We start from the raw sequence: 20,987 nt of genomic DNA on the forward strand, positions 1-20,987 counted from the left end.
CCCTCGAAAGGGCGTTTTACGGAATGTGCTGTAATTCCCTCTGCTCTGCGGGGAGTAGAGTGCGCCCATGGCTTTGGCAGTGTCCGTATCTTTTTTGAGTTTCTCAATCGCTGTGTCCACTTCTGGACCGAACAGTTCTTTTTCATTAAAAGGCATATTGAGAACTGCTTGTTGAATCTCTGGTTTAAATCCAGACGTTCGGAGCCATGCATGCCTTCTGATAGTTACAGATGTATTAATTGTCCGTGCAGCTGTATCTGCAGCGTCCATGGAGGAGCGGATCTGGTTGTTAGAAATGGTCTGTCCCTCCTCAACCACTTGTTTTGCCCTATTTTGTAAGTCCTTGGGCAGATGTTCAATGAGATGTTGCATCTCGTCCCAGTGGGCTCTGTCATAGCGCGCAAGTAGTGCCTGGGAGTTCGCGATGCGCCACTGGTTTGCAGCTTGTGCTGCGACTCTTTTACCAGCTGCATCGAACTTGCGGCTTTCTTTATCTGGGGGTGGTGCATCTCCAGATGTGTGAGAGTTGGCCCTTTTCCTAGCTGCTCCTACAACGACAGTCGGGTGGCAGCTGTGTAGTGATGAAAACCGGGTCTGTAGGAGGCGCCTTATACTTTTTTTCCACCCTTGGTGTGATTGCCCTACTTTTGACCGGCTCCTTAAAGATGTCTTTTGCGTGCCGGAGCATACCAGGGAGCATAGGCAGGCTTTGGTATGAACTGTGGGTGGAGGAGAGTGTGTTGAATAAAAAATCATCCTCGACCTGTTCTGAGTGGAGGCTTACGTTGTGAAATTGTGCTGCTCTAGCCACCACTTGAGAATACGCGGTGCTGTCTTCTGGTGGAGATGGCTTCGTAGGGTATGCCTCCGGACTGTTATCTGACACTGGGGCGTCGTATAGGTCCCATGCGTCCTGATCTTGGTCACCCTGGCTCATGGTGGTGTGAGCTGGGGAGTGTGATGGAGTTTGTGCTGGTGAGACGTTAATCACGGGCGGAGGAGAGGGTGGTGGGGTAACTCTTTTCACCACTTTTGGTTGTGGTGTCTGTTCAGTCTGGAACTCCAACCTTCTCTTTCTCCTAATGGGGGGAAGGGTGCTTATTTTTCCTGTCCCCTGCTGTATGAAGATACGCTTTTGCGTATGGTCCACATCAGTTGCTTGTAGCTCTTCCTCAAACCTATGCTTTTGCATTTGGGAGGTTAGCGAGTGCTCTTCTGTATAAGAGCCTGAAGCTGGGTCGCTTGCAGTTTGTTTCGGCATCGAAACCCTGTCTGCGTGTTTTTTCGGCTCCGAGGTGACTTTTTTCTTTTTCGGGGCCGAAACCTCTCGGCGTCGATCTGCTTCGCTGCCGCTGTCTCGGCGTCGAGCCGTGTCCACACCGGCATCTCGGTGTCGAGGCTTGTCTCCAGCACTTTCTCGGTCCCGAGAAGGCTGCGTGCCGGTGTCTCGACCGGAGTCGGACGACCTCGGCACTGTTTGGGCCTTTTTCGGTGCCGACTGTCGGTCACCGAATTTATGGGTGGAGCCATGGCCGGATGGCAGTGGCGTCACCTGGGCCTTGTAAATGTTTCTTTGTGTGGTTTTCGACGTCTTACTCACGGTTTGTGTATCGTCGAATCCTTCGGAGTCTGAGTCTTGGATCGAGAAGGTACCTTCCTCTTCCTGTTCCTCGAACTCCCGTTGGGCTGTCGGTGCGGACGCCATCTGAAGTCTTCTGGCTCGACGGTCGGAGTGTTTTTCGGGACCGGAACGCACGACAGGCCTCGCAGGTGTCTTCGCTGTGCTCAGGTGACAGGCACAGGTTGCAGACCAAGTGTTGGTCTGTGTAGGGGTATTTATTGTGGCATTTGGGGCAGAAACGGAACGGGGTCCGTTCCATCGGCGTTCTTCAGCACGCGGTCGGGCCGACCAGGCCCCGACGGGGGATCGAAAAACTACCCCGAAGGGCACCGGAGCTCTTCGATCTTCGATGCGGTGTGGAATCTAAGTACGCCGATCCCGAACGCAACAATACCGACGAAAATCTTCCGAAATTAGCTAATTTTCCGTTCCGAAACTCGGAGCGACAGGAACACGTCCGAACCCGATGGCGGAAAAAAAACAATCGAAGATGGAGTCGACACCCATGCGCAATGGAGACAAAAGGAGGAGTCACTCGGTCCCGTGACTCGAAAGACTTCTTCGAACAAAAACAACTTGTAACACTCCGGCCCAACACCAGATGGCGAGCTATTGCAGAACATGCGTATCTACAGCGACAGATGCCATCGAACTTGCTAAGACCCAAGTGTCTGTTATCTCCTCCCAAGATTTGTAAAACTGACTTAGTCTTCCCCCCACTGGTGTTGTGTGAAGGGGTTGAGTGACTTGTGAGTCACTGTTTGGTTGGAGGGGTTTTTGGACTTTGAAATTTTCCCCGGTTTCTAGGGAATTGTCCTCCTCTGTACTGGCCCCGAAAGCTTCCCCTTTGGTACTGTCCCTGGTATGTAGACGGTGTTGATTGTGAGGTGCTGGCTTGTGTGGCTTGACCCCGAAACCCCCCTCTGAAGGTTGTTTTGCGGAAGGTGCCGAAAGTGCCTCTGCCCTGCGGGGAATAGAGTGCGCCCATGGCCTTGGCTGTGTCAGTGTCCTTTTTCTATTTCTCAATTGCCGTGTCGACTTCGGGTCCAAACAATTGTTGTTCATTGAACGGCATATTGAGCACCGCTTGCTGTATTTCCGGTTTAAAGCCAGATGTGCGCAACCATGCGTGCCTTCTTATGGTTACTGCGGTATTTATTGTTCTTGCAGCTGTGTCCGCTGCGTCCATAGAGGAGCGTATTTGGTTATTGGAGATGTTTTGTCCATCCTCAACCACTTGTTTTGCCCGTTTTTGAAATTCCTTGGGTCGATGCTCGATGAGATGCTGCATCTCGTCCCAATGGGCTCTATCATATCGCGCTAGGAGCGCCTGAGAGTTGGCGATGCGCCACTGGTTTGCAGCTTGTACTGCGACCCTTTTCCCAGATGCGAACTTGCGGCTCTCCTTATCCGGAGGTGGTGCCTCGCCTGATGTGTGCGAGTTGGCTCTCTTGCGAGCTGCCCCTACCACGACAGAATCTGGTGGCAGCTGTGAGGTGATAAAAGTAGGGTCCGTGGGCTGTGCTTTATATTTTTTCTCCACCCTTGCAGTTATCGCTCTACTCTTGACATTTTCTTTGAAGATCTGCTTTGCGTGCCTTAGCATTCCTGGAAGCATAGGCAGGCTTTGGTAGGTGCTATGGGTGGAAGAGAGGGTGTTGAAAAGGAAGTCATCCTCAACAGGTTCTGCGTGTAACGACACGTTATGGAACTCTGCTGCCCTAGCTACCACCTGTGCATACGCTGTGCTGTCCTCAGGGGGTGAGGGCTTGGTAGGGTACGACTCAGGACTATTGTGTGATACTGGGGCGTCGTATAGGTCCCAAGCGTCTTGGTCATCTTGGCTCATGGTGGTATGAGCCGGTGAATGTGACGGAGTCTGTGCCGGTGATATATGAGTCACAGGTGGAGGAGAGGGTGGCGGGGTTACCTTTTTAACTACTTTTGTTTGTGGTGTTTGTTCCTGTGTTTGGAACTCGAGTCTCCTTTTTCTCCTGATTGGGGGAAGGGTGCCGATTTTCCCTGTCCCACTTTGTATGAAGATCCGCTTTTGTGTGTGGTCCACGTCAGTGGTCTGCAACTCTTCCTCAAATCTGTGTTTGCGCATTTGAGAGGACAGTGATTGTTCCTCTGAATACGAGCTGGCAGTCGGTTCGGTTGCCGGTCGTTTTGGCACCGAAACTGTGTCTTTGCTTGTTTTCGGCTCAGAGGAGAATTTCCTCTTTTTCGGAGTCGAGCCTTCTCGGCGTCGATCATCCTCAGTGCCGCTGTCTCTGCGTCGAGCAGCTTCAGTTCCGCTGTCTCGGCGTCAATCTTTTTCGGCAGCACTGTCTCGGTCCCGAGATTGCTGCGTGCCTGTGTCTCGACCTGAGTCGGACCATCTTGGCACCGATTCGGCCTTTTTCGGTGCCGATGGACGGTCACCTACTTTATGGGTTGAGCCATGGCCTGTTGGCAGTGGCGTCCCCTGGGCCTTGTCTGTTTTCTTGTGTGGTGCTTGCTTCGACGTCTTACTCACAGTTTCTTCGACGTCGAATTCTTCCGAGTCCGATTCATGAATGGAGAAGGCTTCCTCTTCTTCTCCTTGTTCCTCGAACCCTCGTTGTCCTGTCGGCGTGGTCGCCATCTGCAATCTTCTGGCTCGCCGGTCACGGAGCGTTTTTCGGGACCGAAACGCACGACAGGCCTCACACGTCTCTTCCCTGTGCTCGGGCGACAGGCACAAGTTACAGACCAAATGTTGGTCTGTATATGGATATTTATTGTGGCATTTAGGACAGAATCGGAACGGGGTCCGTTCCATCAGTGTCGATGTTACACGCGGTCGGGCCGACCAGGCCCCGACGGGGGATCGAACTTACCCCGAAGGGCTACCGGAGCTCTTCACGATTTGGTGTCGATTCTATTCTAACCCGATACCGAACGAAACAATACCGACGTAGTTTTCCGAAGTTATGACTATCTTTCCGTCCCGAAACCCGGAGCGAAAAGGAACACGTCCGAACCCGATGGCGGAAAAAAAAACAATCTAACATGGAGTCGACACCCATGCGCAATGGAACAAAGGAGGAGGAGTCCCTCGGTCTCGTGACTCGAAAAGACTTCTTCGAAGAAAAACAACTTGTAACACTCCGACCCAACACCACACGGCGGACTATGCACAACATGTGTATCTGCAACTACACATGCCATCGAACATATATTTTCTTAGTTTATTTTAAGAACCACGGGTTCAAATTCTACATGTAATACTTTGCATGAAAGGTATTGCAGGTAAGTACTTTAGGAACTTTGAATAATCACAATAGCATATATACTTTTCAAATAAAACACATAACTATTTTAAAACTAGACAGTGCAATTTTCAACAGTTCCTGGGTGAGGTAAGTATTTGTTAGTTTTTGTGTGTAAGTAAACCACCTACGGGGTTCAAGTTTGGGTCCAAGATAGCCCACCGTTGGGGGTTCAGAGCAACCCCAAAGTTACCACACCAGCAGCTCAGGGCCGGTCAGGTGCAGAGTTCAAAGTGGTGCCCAAAACACATAGGCTTCAATGGAGAAGGGGGTGCCCCGGTTCCAGTCTGCCAGCAGGTAAGTACCCGCGTCTTCGGAGGGCAGACCAGGGGGGTTTTGTAGGGCACCGGGGGGGGGGGGGGGGGGATAAGGGACACACAAGTTAGCACAGGAAGTACACCCTCAGCAGCACGGGGCGGCCGGGTGCAGTGTGCAAACACACGTCGGGTTTGTAATAGGAATCAATGGGAGATCAAGGGGTCTCTTCAGCGATGCAGGCAGGCAAAGGGGGGGCTCCTCGGGGTAGCCACCACCTGGGCAAGGGAGAGGGCCTCCTGGGGGTCACTCCTGCACCGGAGTTCCGATCCTTCAGGTCCTGGGGGCTGCGGGTGCAGGGTCTTTTCCAGGCGTCAGGATCTGAGAGTCAGGCAGTCGCGGTCAGGGGGAGCCTTGGGATTCCCTCTGCAGGCGTCGCTGTTGGGGCTCAGGGGGGACAACTTTGGTTACTCACAGTCTGAGTCGCCGGAGGGTCCTCCCTGAAGTGTTGTTTCTCCACCAGTCGAGTCGGGGTAGCCGGCTGCAGGGTTGCAAGTCACACGCTTCTGGCGGGAAACAGGGTCCTCGGGGTATCCTCCTGGGGGTCACTCCTGCACTGGAGTTCCGATCTTTCAGGTCCTGGGGGCTGCGGGTGCAGTGTCTTTACCAGGCGTCGGGATCTGGGAATCAGGCAGTCGCTGTCAGGGGGAGCCTCGGGATTCCCTCTGCAGGCATCGCTGTGGGGGCTATGTGTTTTGGGCACCACTTTGAACTCTGCACCTGACCGGCCCTGGGCTGCTGGTGTGGTAACTTTGGGGTTGCTCTGAACCCCCAACGGTGGGCTACCTTGAACCCAAACTTGAACCCCGTAGGTGGTTTACTTACCTGCAAGAACTAACAATTACTTACCTCCCCTAGGAACTGTGAAAATTGCACTGTCTAGTTTTAAAATAGCTATATGTGTTTTATTTGAAAAGTATATATGCTATTGTGATTATTCAAAGTTCCTAAAGTACTTGCCTGCAATACATTTCAAATGAGATATTACATGTAGAATTTGAACCTGTGGTTCTTAAAATAAACTAAGAAAATATATTTTTCTATACAAAAACCTATTGGCCTGGAATTGTCCGAGTGTGTGTTCCTCATTTATTGCCTGTGTGTATGTACAACAAATGCTTAACACTACTCGTTTGATAAGCCTTCTGCTCGACCACACTACCACAAAATAGAGCATTGGTATTATCTCTTTTTGCCACTATCTTACCTCTAAGGGGAACCCTTGGACTCTGTGCATACTATTCCTTACTTTGAAATAGTGCATACAGAGCCAACTTCCTACAATCCCTAATCCTATTGGGGAATCCTCCAAACTCAAGATGAACATGGAGGATTTCTAAAGGCAGGGGTCACCTCAGCTCAGGGCACCTTAGGGGCTGTCCTGACGACTGGTGGGTGGCGACTCCTTGTTTTTCTCATTATCGCCTCCAGCCTTGCCGCCAAAAGTGGGGGCAGTGGCCAGAGGGCGGGCATCTCCACTAGCTGGGATGCCCTGGGGTGCTGTAACAAAAGGTATGAGCCTTTAAGGCTCACCACCAGGTGTTACAGTTCCTGCAGGGGATGGTGAGAAGCACCTCCACCCAGTACAGACTTTGTTCCTGGCCAGAGTGACAAAGGCACTCTCCCCATGTGGCCAGCAACTTGTCTGGTTGTGGCAGGCTGGCAGAAGCTGGTCAGCCTAGCACTAGGAGTCGGACTGGTATTCAGGGGGCATCTCTAAGATGCCCTCTGGATGCATTTTACAATACATCACACACAGGCATCAGTGTGCATTTATTGTGCTGAGAAGTTTGATACCAAACTTCCCAGATTTCAGTGTAGCCATTATGGAACTGTGGAGTTTGTGTTTGACAAACTCCCAGACCATAGACTCTGTACGGCTACCCTGCATTTACAATGTCCATGGTTTTGCTTAGACACTGAGGGGACATAGTGCTCATGCACATATTCCCTCACCAGCGGTATAGTGCACCCTGCCAACCATGTAACACCTAGTTCCAAAGTAGAGAGTATTACCTCCCTCACCCACAGGAAATCCTTTGTTCTGCCTTCCCCTGCCTGAGCTGGGAAAGCAGCAGGACGGAAGAAACCTGTCTGAGGGATGGCAGCAGCACGGGCTGCCTGGAAAAACCCAGAAGATACCAAACATGCTCAGGTTCAGAGATACCATCCAGTAGATGGGTAAAATGGATTCCCCGTACTCACGAAGTACAGTGCAATGGGGCTGGAGTGTGTAGGAGCACCTCTGCTCATGTTCTTAATTTGCGAAGCACAAAAGCTCTCCGGTTTCTTGAGTCTGCAGCGGCAGGATAGGTTAGTTGCTCCTCAAAGGTCGGGCGCAGGAGGCAGGCTAGTAGGATTGGCACCAAGTCAGTCATGCGCCTCAGTTCTTAGGTCAGGAGTCCTCTTTGTCCACTCCTTTTGCGTCCAGCAAAGATCTGAAGTTTTGGTACCAGGGGATCCTCTAAATACTCAATTTAGGGGGCGTTAAGGGTAGTCAATGGATTTTCCCGTCTGTCCAGGCACCAAATGGGCCCTGGGGTTGGGTGTCTCCCTCTGGAGAAGATCAGTCTTGGAATGCCGATTTGTAGGTCATCCTGTTGCGAGGAGTGTGTAAACACCTCTACCAGAGCAGGCTTTGTCTTCTGACCACCAGAGAGCAAAGGCACTCAACCTTGAGGGTCAGATTCTCGTCTGGCGGTGGCAGACTGGTTAGAACGAGTCAGTGAGCTCATCAGCAGTTGGTAGATTTCAGGGGGCATCTCCAAGGTACTCTGAGTGCATGCATTAATAAAGTAATCACTGGAATCATTAAGTGTTTATTAATACAAGATGTTTGATGCCAAGCACGCCTAGTTTCAGTGAAGCCATCATGTAGCTGGGTAACAAGTAGTGACCAGTGTACAGCACATGCATTTTAAATGCTTTGCCTGGTCACTTACTAGGTCTGAGAATGGACAAAGGTATAACAGGGGCATATATGCTTGTGCAGACATGCCCTCATGTAATACAATGCACCCTGCCTTAGGGCTGTAAGGCCTGCAAGCGGGGTATATGGTGTGCAGTGTTAGGTCACACTGCATAAAGGCTGTGTGCCATGCAGTGTTTTCACTTTTGTCTGCACCAAGACACACAGCCTGCAATGACAGCCTGTCATGGTTGGTGAGGGGTCCCTTAGGGTGGCACAGTTCTTGCTGCAGCCCTTAGGGAAGAGACGAGACGGCGCCGAGGAGAGAGGAGACTACGGCGCCGAGGAGAGAGGAGACTACGGCGCCGAGGAGAGAGGAGACTACGGCGCCGAGGAGAGAGGAGACTACGGCGCCGAGGAGAGTGGAGACTACGGCGCCGAGGAGAGTGGAGACTACGGCGCCGAGGAGAGTGGAGACTACGGCGCCGAGGAGAGTGGAGACTACGGCGCCGAGGAGAGAGGAGACTACGGCGCCGAGGAGAGAGGAGACTACGGCGCTGAGGAGACGAGACAGCGCCGAGGAGAGGAGAGAGGAGACGACGAGCGAGGAGACGACGAGGAGACAAGAGAGGAGACAACGAGAGAGAAAACGCACACACGAGAGCACGAAAAAAAATAAGGTGTGGTAATGCTACCAGAACCCAGCTTTCTACACAGAAGTCGGTCCGGAATCGGTGCAATGGTTGTCCCACGGCACTGCAGCTGAAGCAGTCTGAGTGGAACACAACAGGGCCCCTTCCAACTCCGCAGGGCCCGAAGACACTTCAGCAGAGTCAGCCTGCCTAAAAAAGAGGCGCATGGTCTCATAATATTCACAAAGTTGGGCAGGGGTCGCTTCGGCTCCCGGAAACTCAGGGAGCCACCAAGTCTGCCCAGGTTACACAGAACGAGGCTTACAGCGCCAACACTCCAGCATCTTATCAGCCGAGGTGAAGTCTAAGAATGCTTGCTTTGCGCTCTAGCTCTTGTTTTGCCTCGACTTACCTGATCATCCCAAAGACTGAGGGGACGATGACTGAAGACTCTGTGCCTGCTCCCGGGGACCCTGACTTGCAGAGTTGAGTACTGGGCCGCCATTAGCTTTAGTGACTGCTCTCTCAAAGCTTTCAGATGTATGACCTGATACTCCGCGCACGACTACAGGCTGTGGTCACGCTCCAGGCGTCAAAGACTTATAAGGTGCTGATCAGTCAAGGACATCGCCAGATAACTGGATCTGCAGGGCTTGAACCCGGTTTCTCTCAATGACATCCTCTACACACCGGGAGTAAAACAACTACAACAACAACAAAACAAAAAAACGTAGAAAAAAAGTCAGACATTGACTGAGGGGTAGCTCTTCTTTGGATCAGCGGTGGCTGGTGTGGAAAGAAAAGAGCAGACATCAGCACGCTGCCTATATAGGCCCCGCAATGTCATACCCAGCACAGATGACGCACACAGTGCCAACAGATGTCACTTAATGGCACACAGGGGTACAGCTCAGGGAAAAAAAAAATAATAATAACTTTGGATCCAGACTGACGCCTGGAAAAATGTTAAGGCAAGGAACCTGCAACTAGATGCCGCCATCAGATCATTTTATCTTCGTTACTAAACATTCAGGAATGTTAGAAATTAAACAGTGAAATTGAATGTACTATTTCCTGGTTTCCAATTATTTTGAACACTTTCCCTTCTCTGAGTTTTTTTTTTTTTTTCCCCCCACATAACTGGACTGCCTCTAGTACCGAACCACAAAAAAAATTAAAAAAATTTTACAAAATCAATCAAATAAGAGGAAACAAACGTGTAATTTGCTGAAGACTGAAATGCTGGTCCTGCATGAGGGAATGCATATGCCCTAAAACTTACTTTAGTGACAAAGTTTGTTATATTTTGATATTCACATTGAGAATGAATCACAGAATATTATATCATTTCAAGTTTGGGAAAAGTACCAAAAACAGTTACACTTTTTTCAAATGCCTAAAATAAATATACATATGACACGTTGTAAAATGGCTTCTAATAAGACACTTAATAAATATGTTCCAATGATCACACTACTATTTGGTTTCAGGGCAAACTAATCAAATGACTATTACCATTCCCAGGCTAAAGTTTCATTTATAGCCTTTCAAATGGCCTATGGCACTCAAGGAAAATCCTACACTGTACATAACAATCGTAGGATGTTATGTTGTACATATTTAACAACTTGGAAAACCATCAGTTTGACTTTACAATATATACACAACACTACAAAACTGATATGGAATTGCTGCTTTGAAATAAATGAATTACCTGATCAAACATATCTGACTGACTGAGTTCTGTTTTGAAATCTGCAGATCCAGCCAGGACAAGACCAGCCACGTTCACCTTATCACCAGAAACAAACAGTTGCACTGCTGTCTCAGCAACCTTTCTCACATAGTTGTGCCGTTTTTCCATTCTTAAACGTGCAAATCGTAAGGCAGACTGACCACCTCTTCCTTTAAAAGAATATAAAATCACAGGAATTGAATCGACAATGAAGAAATATTTAGTATGCTAACCAACATCTAGAATTTACATTAAATGATTTTAGCAAGAATAAATGCAGTTGAAACTGTCTCTTCTTAATATCTGATACAGTAGGACATTACAGACAAATATACTGGAAAATTAGGACACTAAGGGTTAAGAAGGCTTTCACAGGGGCGGAGGGGTAATATAACAGCTACAAACAGCAAGAAAGCTAGGTCAGAAATAACTAGTATTACTGTACGTACTGCCATTAGCTTTAAGGAATCCTGCCCTCTTTTGTAAACATTGCTTCTGAAATAAAAAACTGCACAGGTATCCTGCATTTGATCTGTTGATTAGAGTTGGGAAACTTAACCACCTCCTCCCCACCACCACCAAAATTCAGGAAAAAAAAAAAAAAAAAGAAATCTTTTAAAACAAGGTGATCAAGTAACCCTCCTAAAGAAAACTCTAGTTCAATCCTGAAAATTCAACATTTAACTAGCAAATGTGTAGGCCTGGAATTAGGTAAAGGACTACAGTTTTGAATTGTACGACTCAGTCATCTGAACTGAGGGAAAATAAAGAGCAATAGCTTTATGAATTACCAAGAAAGCAAGTTAACACCTATGGTACATCCAAAAGTTTGTGAGAGATCTAGGAAGAATTCAGGAAATACTTAGCCTGGAATGAATATGAGGCTGGAAGGATTGAGGATAAAGCACTTCAGTGGTTTACAGCAGGTCACGTTTGTATATGTGAAGACCAGTCAGACTAACTACTGCACACCTAGTCTGAAAAAATGTACAACACAGGGTTTTTCATACATATATTATGTAGAAAGGGACCCTTTTCGTATGGTGAGAAAAAAGCAAAAGAGCAAGCGGACTCACCGAGCATATGCACTCTATCAAATGCAACTGCCGGCAACCTGAAAGGAAGTGGCACATCAGCAAAAAACACAGAAGACAGCACCACCTTCAAGACGGCTCTCAGCCAGTACCTCCACCTCCTGAAAGAAGCCAAGAGGCACGTGCTAGCAGACTGCACCAAAGCCAGCACAACACACAAAGAACTCTTCACCATCATGAAGGAGTTCGCCAATACGGCAGCAACCAAGAACAACACTCCCTATTTCCAAAGGGAAGGGTGTTACCCCACCTCTCCCAAATCCTTTGTTCTACCTTCCTCTGCTTGAGCTGGTCAAGCAGCAGGTGGGTAGGAACCTGTCTATGGGGTGGCAACAGTGCGGGCTGCCCAGAAAACTCCAGATGACTGGTAGGAGCAATACTGGGGGTCCTTTAAGAAGTCCCCAGAGTGCATGGAATCATTCAACCAATACTGGCAACATTATTGGGGTATGATTCCGACATTTTTGATACCAAACATGCCCATGTTCGGAGTTACCATTATGTAGCTGGACAGAGATAACCTGTATCCTGTACACTGGTAACATGGCTTCCCTCCCACTTACGAAGTCAAGGAAAATGGGGTTGGAATTTGTGGGAGCACCTCTGCTCATGCAGGGGTGCCGTCACACCGGTACCTGCACCCTGCCCGCTGGGCTAGGACAGCCTACCACAGGGGTGACTTATAATGACCTAGTGCAGTGACCTGAAGTGAAAGGGTACAAGCACTTTCCCGCAGGCTGCAATGGCAGGCCTGCAAACTCATTTTACATGGGCTCCCATGAGTGGCATAATACATTCTGCAGCCCATGAGGAATACTTGGTACACCAATGCCCTGGGAATCTGGGTACCATGTACTAGGGACTTTTATGGGGGCACCAGATGTGCCAAATGTGGGGTGTGTGAAGTCCCAGAAACCAAATTTAGAGGGAGACAGCACAGTCACTGGGGTACTGGTTAGTAGGATCCCAGTGAACACTGTCAAAACAGACATTAAGCAAAAAGTGGGGGTAACCATCCCAAAAAGAGGGTTCTTTACTACAAGGTCGCGAAGGGTGAGGGACCCTTAGGGCACAGCAGGTTCTTCCTTGAGAGCACAGGGTGACCGGGTGCAGGACGAATCTGAGCCGTTAGCTGTGCGCAAAGATACCCTTTGGAGCCGGAGGCAAGTCGGTTCAAAAGGACATTTGGAGGACAATGGGGGCACTCTGGCAGGATGTCCGTTGCGTTTCTGAAGCCCCTCGACTGAGACTTCCTTCTTGTCTTTTCAGAACCGGGTGGGCTGGTTTTCCTGGTGTACAGCCGCAGCTGACCAATACCTACAGTATTGGAAGGGTTTGACCACTGGAGGGCTAGGTGCACCCAAACTTGGCACACTTGCAGGTTTTGGCCTTGTGGTTGTCGTGTGTCCTTGGGTCCAGTTGCGACTTCTGGTTCAGGAGTTAGCGGCTGGTCAATGAAGTGACCCTCACTGGTTTGCTGTTTTTTTTCTTGTTGCAGTGTGGTACCTCCACTCTGGAGGGAGTTCTTGGGCGATTTTTGAAGCCTGGAGGTTTCTCTGCTTTTTTTTTTTTTTTAAGTAAAAAAAAAAAAAAAAGTTTTTCCAGTTGTCCAGCAGCTCCTCCACAGCGACTGTAGGGTCCTGGGTGAAGCAGGCAGGGTTTAGCACCTTTTCTTTGTGCAGCAGGTCCACAGTACTCGTGCCTTTGATCTGCTTGGTGCTGGTCTTCTCTTTGTCCATCGAATCTAATTACTTGGTCTAGGAATGCCCACTAAATACTGAATTTAGTGGGTGTTTTAGGGGGAACCTGGTAGTGTCCAATGGGTCTACACCCACTACAGTGACCACTTCCTGTGGGAAGGGTCACTTCCCAATCCCTAGATGAAGGAAAATTAAATAGATTGTCCAACCTGTAGGCAACACCTTAAGGAGGGTGTCCATGCCAAATGGGGCACTGCTCCTAATCTTTGCTTGGTGTGGTTTCCCGGCAAAAAAAAAGGGGGGGATGTTTGAAAATGGGTGGACCATCTGCTGCTAGCGGCAAGCCTGGAGGTCAAGTTTCGAAGGCAGTAGGCCTTTTGAAGCTCATTGCCAGTGCAGTGCACATTCCTGAGGGAGAGGGTGTTCGCACCTCCACCCAGGAAGGGCATTGTTCTACAAACCAGAGAGATGGAGCTCTCCCCCAAAATTTGTAGATTGGTCCTATCCAGTCTGCGACCTCCAGACACCCAGTCAGCAACCATGCCAGGGTAGTTAGCTTTGGAAGGGGGCACCTCTAAGGTGACCTTTGGGTACATTTAGGGATTAACCCAATACTGGTACCAGTTTGCATTTATCATTCTGAGTTGTTTGATAGCAAATAACCCAAGGTTCAGAGTGGCCATCATGTAGCTGGAAAACCCGTGTTGACCAGTGCCCAGCACATGTATTAAAATGGCTGCCCTGTACACTCACTATGTCCCAGGGTTGGCAAAGATACAATGGGGGCATACTTTTCATGTAGCTATGCCCTTACATATAATATGGTGCACCTTGCCTTAGGGCAGGAAGGCCTGTTGGAGGGGTATCTTATCCATAGTGTATGCAGTGTATGGTAGACAGGGCACACAGACAGTGTTCCATGTTGAATTTGTGTTTTAGGTTTGCACCAGGACACTCAGCCTGCTATGGCAGTGCTGGGTACATCTGGATGCATGGCCCTAGAGGGTGGCACAATCAGTGCTGCTGCCCTCAGGGGTCTACCCTTAATAACCCATGCCCTGCTTACCTAAGTAACTTTTACTAGGGGACTATAGTGGTAGCTAAAGGTGTTTAAAGTTGTGTCAATGCATCACAAAAGTTTTCGGGAAAGAGCTCTGGTTACTACAAATATCAGGCAAAAAGTGGGGGTTAACCATGTCAAAGAGAGGCCTTTTCTCACAAGCACCATATCTACGTCTCATTAAGTAATAAATTAACCTCTTTATCATGTAACCCATACACAAATACAAGGGGCAACCTTGAGATAAATTTCACACCCTTTAACTGTTTCATATTTGTAGGAAGTTGGCTCTGTATGTGCTATTTCAAAGTAAGGAATAGCATGCACAGAGTCCAAGGGTTCCCCTTAGAGGTAAAATAGTGGTAAAAATAGATAATACTAATGCTCTATTTTGTGGTAGTGTGGTCGAGCAGTAGGCTTATCCAAGGAGTAGTGTTAAGCATTTGTTGTACATACACATAGACAATAAATGAGGTACACACACTCAGAGACAAATCCAGCCAATAGGTTTTGTTATAGAAAAATATCTTTTCTTAGTTTATTTTAAGAACCACAGGTTCAAATTCTACATGTAATATCTTGTTTGAAAGGTATTGCAGGTAAGTACATTAGGAACTTTGAATCATTTCAATTGCATGTATACTTTTCAAGTTATTCACAAATAGCTACTTTAAAAGTGGACACTTAGTGCAATTTTCACAGTTCCTGGGGGAGGTAAGTTTTTGTTAGTTTTACCAGGTAAGTAAGACACTTACAGGGTTCAGTTCTTGGTCCAAGGTAGCCCACCGTTGGGGGTTCAGAGCAACCCCAAAGTTACCACACCAGCAGCTCAGGGCCGGTCAGGTGCAGAGTTCAAAGTGGTGCCCAAAACACATAGGCTTCAATGGAGAGAAGGGGGTGCCCCGGTTCCAGTCTGCCAGCAGGTAAGTACCCGCGTCTTCGGAGGGCAGACCAGGGGGGTTTTGTAGGGCACCGGGGGGGGACACAAGTCCACACAGAAATTTCACCCTCAGCGGCGCGGGGGCGGCCGGGTGCAGTGTTCGAACAAGCGTCGGGTTCGCAATGGAAGTCAATGAGAGATCAAGGGATCTCTTCAGTGCTGCAGGCAGGCAAGGGGGGGCTTCCTCGGGGAAACCTCCACTTGGGCAGGGGAGAGGGACTCCTGGGGGTCACTTCTGCAGTGAAAGTCCGGTCCTTCAGGTCCTGGGGGCTGCGGGTGCAGGGTCTTTTCCAGGTGTCGGGACTTAGGTTTCAGAGAGTCGCGGTCAGGGGAAGCCTCGGGATTCCCTCTGCAGGCGGCGCTGTGGGGGCTCAGGGGGGACAGGTTTTGGTACTCACAGTCGTAGAGTAGTCCGGGGGTCCTCCCTGAGGTGTTGGTCTTCCACCAGCCGAGTCGGGGTCGCCGGGTGCAGTGTTGCAAGTCTCACGCTTCTTGCGGGGAGATTGCAGGGTTCTTTAAAGCTGCTTCTTTGGATAAAGTTGCAGTCTTTTTGGAGCAGGTCCGCTGTCCTCGGGAGTTTCTTGTCGTCGTCGAAGCAGGGCAGTCCTCAGAGGATTCAGAGGTCGCTGGTCCCTTTGGAAGGCGTCGCTGGAGCAGAGTTCTTTGGAAGGCAGGAGACAGGCCGGTGAGTTTCTGGAGCCAAGGCAGTTGTTGTCTTCTGGTCTTCCTCTGCAGGGGTTTTCAGCTGGGCAGTCCTTGTTGCAGGAATCTAAATTTCTAGGTTCAGGGAGAGCCCTTAAATACTAAATTTAAGGGCGTGTTTAGGTCTGGGGGTTAGTAGCCAATGGCTACTAGCCCTGAGGGTGGGTACACCCTCTTTGTGCCTCCTCCCAAGGGGAGGGGGTCACATCCCTAATCCTATTGGGGGAATCCTCCATCTGCAAGACGGAGGATTTCTAAAAGTTAGAGTCACCTCAGCTCAGGACACCTTAGGGGCTGTCCTGACTGGCCAGTGACTCCTCCTTGTTATTTTCATTATTTTCTCCGGCCTTGCCGCCAAAAGTGGGGGCCGGGGGCGGGCAACTCCACTAGCTGGAGTGTCCTGCGGTGCTGTGACAAAGGGGTGAGCGTTTGAGGCTCACCGCCAGGTGTTACAGCTCCTGCCTGGGGGAGGTGTTAGCATCTCCACCCAGTGCAGGCTTTGTTACTGGCCTCAGAGTGACAAAGGCACTCTCCCCATGGGGCCAGCAACATGTCTCTAGTCTGGCAGGCTGCTGGGACCAGTCAGCCTACACAGATAGTCGGTTAAGTTTCAGGGGGCACCTCTAAGGTGCCCTCTGTGGTGTATTTTACAATAAAATGTACACTGGCATCAGTGTGCATTTATTGTGCTGAGAAGTTTGATACCAAACTTCCCAGTTTTCAGTGTAGCCATTATGGTGCTGTGGAGTTCGTGTAAAACAGACTCCCAGACCATATACTCTTATGGCTACCCTGCACTTACAATGTCTAAGGTTTTGCTTAGACACTGTAGGGGCACAGTGCTCATGCACTGGTACCCTCACCTATGGTATAGTGCACCCTGCCTTAGGGCTGTAAGGCCTGCTAGAGGGGTGTCTTACCTATACTGCATAGGCAGTGAGAGGCTGGCATGGCACCCTGAGGGGAGTGCCATGTCGACTTACTCATTTTGTTCTCACTAGCACACACAAGCTGGTAAGCAGTGTGTCTGTGCTGGGTGAGGGGTCTCTAGGGTGGCATAATACATGCTGCAGCCCTTAGAGACCTTCCCTGGCATCAGGGCCCTTGGTACCAAAGGTACCAGTTACAAGGGGCTTATCTGGGTGCCAGGGTGTGCCAATTGTGGAATCAAAAGTACAGGTTAGGGAAAGAACACTGGTGCTGGGGCCTGGTTAGCAGGCCTCAGCACACTTTCAATTCAAAACATAGCATCAGCAAAGGCAAAAAGTCAGGGGGTAACCATGCCAAGGAGGCATTTCCTTACAATATTGCTTTAACATTTTTTCTTAACAAAATTATCAACTATGTATGTGGCAACTGACAAATTTAAAATGTTATGCTCTGTTGAAATGTTTTATTTGATTACAGTAGAGGTTGACTCCGGTTTCCTTTCACAGACCTTGGTTTGCTAAGGGAAGTAATAAAACTTGACAGGATTTTTGTTAATTTTTTTTTTTTTTTATTAGCTAGGGTCTCGTACTCACACTGAATGCAGATAGGGACCAAATGGAACCTGCCGTTCACCAGGCTGTTACAAAAACTATGAAACCTAAATGTTTCATTGAAAAACATATGCAGTAGTGTAGTAAAGTGCCCTTTTTTTTTACATGGTCACCCCCACTTTTTTGGCAATGGTACTCATGTGTCTTGACTGAAGTCACTGGGTTCCTACTAACCAGGTCACCAGCGCCAGTGCTCTTTCCCTAAAACAAGCACACCTGAAAGTCCGTAGTAAATGGTACCCTTGGTATCTAGGGCCAGGTTCCTAATAAGAGTCCTAAGGGCTGCAGACTGTACTATGGCACCCTAAGGGACCCCAAACCCACTTACAAACTGCATGCACTCAGTCACTGCAAACTTCGTGTCATGGTGCAAACCCAGGGTGGAAACATGGCCCACTCATTGTGTGTCATGTAAAAAATTACTGCATATAATATATGTAAGTCACCCCTAGAGCAGGCCTTACAGCCCTAAGACACGGTGCATTATATTTTATGCGAGGACATAGCTGCATGAACAGAAACGCCACTATGATGTCAAGCTCTATTTCTGGATACTGCAAGCAAACAGGTAAGCCATCTTAAGCTATGTCCTGGGCACTGGTCATTACAAGTTACCCACCTTAGAATGGCTTCACTGAAACCTATGATGTTTGGTATCAAACACCCAGTCTTAAATAAATACCAATACTGCATTTATTATGACATGTACCCAGGGAGCACCTTAGAGGTGACCTCAGAAACCTACCATTCCTCTAGCGTTGACTGACTGGTAAGGATCAGCCTGCCACCACAGACGTGTTTTTGACCGCCTGGGGGTGGGCACCTTCCCTCTAAAAGACCAGAAACCAAGCCCACTCCAGAGGAAGGTGCTATCACCTCTTTCAGCAGGATGGCTTGTTGTAGGAAGCTGGCCTGGTGTGTGGTGGGTACCTAGGGTACTTACATCTTATACCAGGTATCCCCCGTTAGTGAAGTGTAGGCGGTGTCTAGAAGCCAGGCTCTCTAGAGGTAGCTGTGGCTTATCTAGGAGACATGCAGAGCTCATGAAAACCACTGTAGTCAAACAGTACTTACACACCAGAAAGAAAACACTCAGTTGTACAAAAATAAAAGGTATTTTATTTTTGAAACACAATATCACTAAGTCCTAGAAGGGCAACCCTCCAAGAGGAGGTAAGTAATACACTATATACACTAGTAAACCGCAATTGGCATACAAAAGGTTAGAAAACAGTGCAAGGCAATAACCAATAGTGACCCTAGGAGAAACCCAAACCATACACTAAACAAAATGGAACGTGAACACAGGACTTGTTATAGAGGGAAGCTGAGAGTACTAGAAAACCACAGAGGTAAGTAACAATGTCCTCCCTCCCCCCCAGTGACCAGGAAAGCAGGAGTAAATCACTGGAATTTCCCCAAACCACCCAAAAGGACGGAAAAAAAGAAGACACCCAGGCAAGACTGATAAAACCCAGCAGTGGATTTCTGGAGAAGGAGACCTGTGGAGAGAGGGTACCAAGTCAAAAAGTCACAATGGAGTCCAGAAGAATAAGGAGCTACTTCCCACCCTGCTGTATTTGCAGGAGTTGGTAGACTGTGAAGAAGAACTAGTCAGCCCTGGAGCCGGAGAAGAGTTCCCAATGAATGCAGAAGATGTTCCACGCTGGAGTGAAAACTGCAGACGGGTATCAGAGGCAGGAATTCTGCCAACAAGCCTTAGCAAAGGCAAACCAGTTGTTAGTGGGAAAGTGGTGCTGCCGGGGACCAGAAAGGCCCAGGAGGACTCCACCAAGGAGGGGGGGGGAGTCACAGAAGACCCTCAGCAACACAGAGTCCACAGGAGCAGAGGAAGCACCCACAGGACGGGAACACAGAAGTCGCAGAAGGAGCGCACACAGCATTACAGGAAGGGATCCCATGCTGCAGGAGAACCACGCAGAGAGCTGTGATTCGCAGGAAGGAGCGCTGAGGACTGGAACTACACGTCCGCTAAGGATCCCGTGCAGGAGATGCAAACAAGCCTTGGCAGCTGCAAGAGACACTGTGTCCTGAGGTACTGTCCTGCATGGGAAGTGTAAGGAAATGCCTCCTTGGCATGGTTACCCCCTGACTTTTTGCCTTTGCTGATGCTATGTTTTGAACTCAAAGTGTGCTGAGGCCTGCTAACCAGGCCCCAGCACCAGTGTTATTTCCCTAACCTGTACTTTTGATTCCACAATTGGCACACCCTGGCATCCAGGTAAGTCCCTTGTAACTGGTACCCCTGGTACCAAGGGCCCTGATGCCAGGGAAGGTCTCTAAGGGCTGCAGCATATCTTATGCCACCCTGGGGACCCCTCACTCAGCACAGACACACTGCTTACCAGCTTGTGTGTGCTGGTGAGAACAAAACGAGTAAGTCGACATGGCACTCCCCTCAGGGTGCCATGCCAACCTCACACTGCCTATGCAGTATAGATAAGTCACCCCTCTAGTAGGCCTTACAGCCCTAAGGCAGGGTGCACTATACCATAGGTGAGGGCACCAGTACATGAGTACTGTGCCCCTACAGTGTCTAAGCCAAACCTTAGACATTGTAAGTGCAGGGTAGCCATAAGAGTATATGGTCTGGGAGTCTGTCAAACACGGACTCTACAGCACCATAATGGCTACACTGAAAACTGGGAAGTTTGGTATCAAACTTCTCAGCACAATAAATGCACACTGATGCCAGTGTACATTTTATTGTGAAACACACCCCAGAGGGCACCTTAGAGGTGCCCCCTGAAACCTTAACCGACAATCTGTGTAGGCTGACTGGTTCCAGCAGCCTGCCACAACCGAGACATGTTGCTGGCCCCATGGGGAGAGTGCCTTTGTCACTCTGAGGCCAGTAACAAAGCCTGCACTGGGTGGAGATGCTAACACCTTCCCCCAGGCAGGAGCTGTAACACCTGGCGGTGAGCCTCAAAGGCTTACCCCCTTTGTTCCAGCACCACAGGGCACTCCAGCTAGTGGAGTTGCCCGCCCCCTCCGGTCACGGCCCCACTTTTGGCGGCAAGACCGGAGGAGATAATGAGAACAACAAGGAGGAGTCACTGGCCAGTCAGGACAGCCCCTAAGGTGTCCTGAGCTGAAGTGACTAACTTTTAGAAATCCTCCATCTTGCAGATGGAGGATTCCCCCAATAGGGATAGGAATGTGACCCCCTCCCCTTGGGAGCAGGCACAAAGAGGGTGTACCCACCCTCAGGGCTAGTAGCCATTGGCTACTAACCCCCCAGACCTAAACACGCCCTTAAACTTAGTATTTAAGGGCTCCCCTGAACCTAAGAATTTAGATTCCTGAAACTACAAGAAGAGGACTGCTGAGCTGAAAAACCCCTGCAGAAGAAGAACAGAAGACACCAACTGCTTTGGCCCCAGTCCTACTGGCCTGTCTCCTGCCTTCCAAAGAAACCTGCT

The 20,987-nt window shown here is 49.3% G+C and overlaps 1 protein-coding gene across 1 annotated transcript in view; it reads right to left on the reverse strand.

Moving 5' to 3' along the window:
- Positions 1 to 20,987, reverse strand: part of ETF1 (eukaryotic translation termination factor 1) — a 255,204-nt gene that overhangs the window by 166,993 nt on the left and 67,224 nt on the right. Inside the window, exon 6 of the mRNA XM_069199325.1 lies at positions 10,484 to 10,674. Coding sequence (XP_069055426.1) covers positions 10,484 to 10,674 — 191 coding nt within the window. The remainder of the gene's footprint in view (positions 1 to 10,483; positions 10,675 to 20,987) is intronic.

Source organism: Pleurodeles waltl, chromosome 7, assembly GCF_031143425.1.
Source record: "Pleurodeles waltl isolate 20211129_DDA chromosome 7, aPleWal1.hap1.20221129, whole genome shotgun sequence".
Classification (NCBI taxonomy): domain Eukaryota; kingdom Metazoa; phylum Chordata; class Amphibia; order Caudata; family Salamandridae; genus Pleurodeles; species Pleurodeles waltl.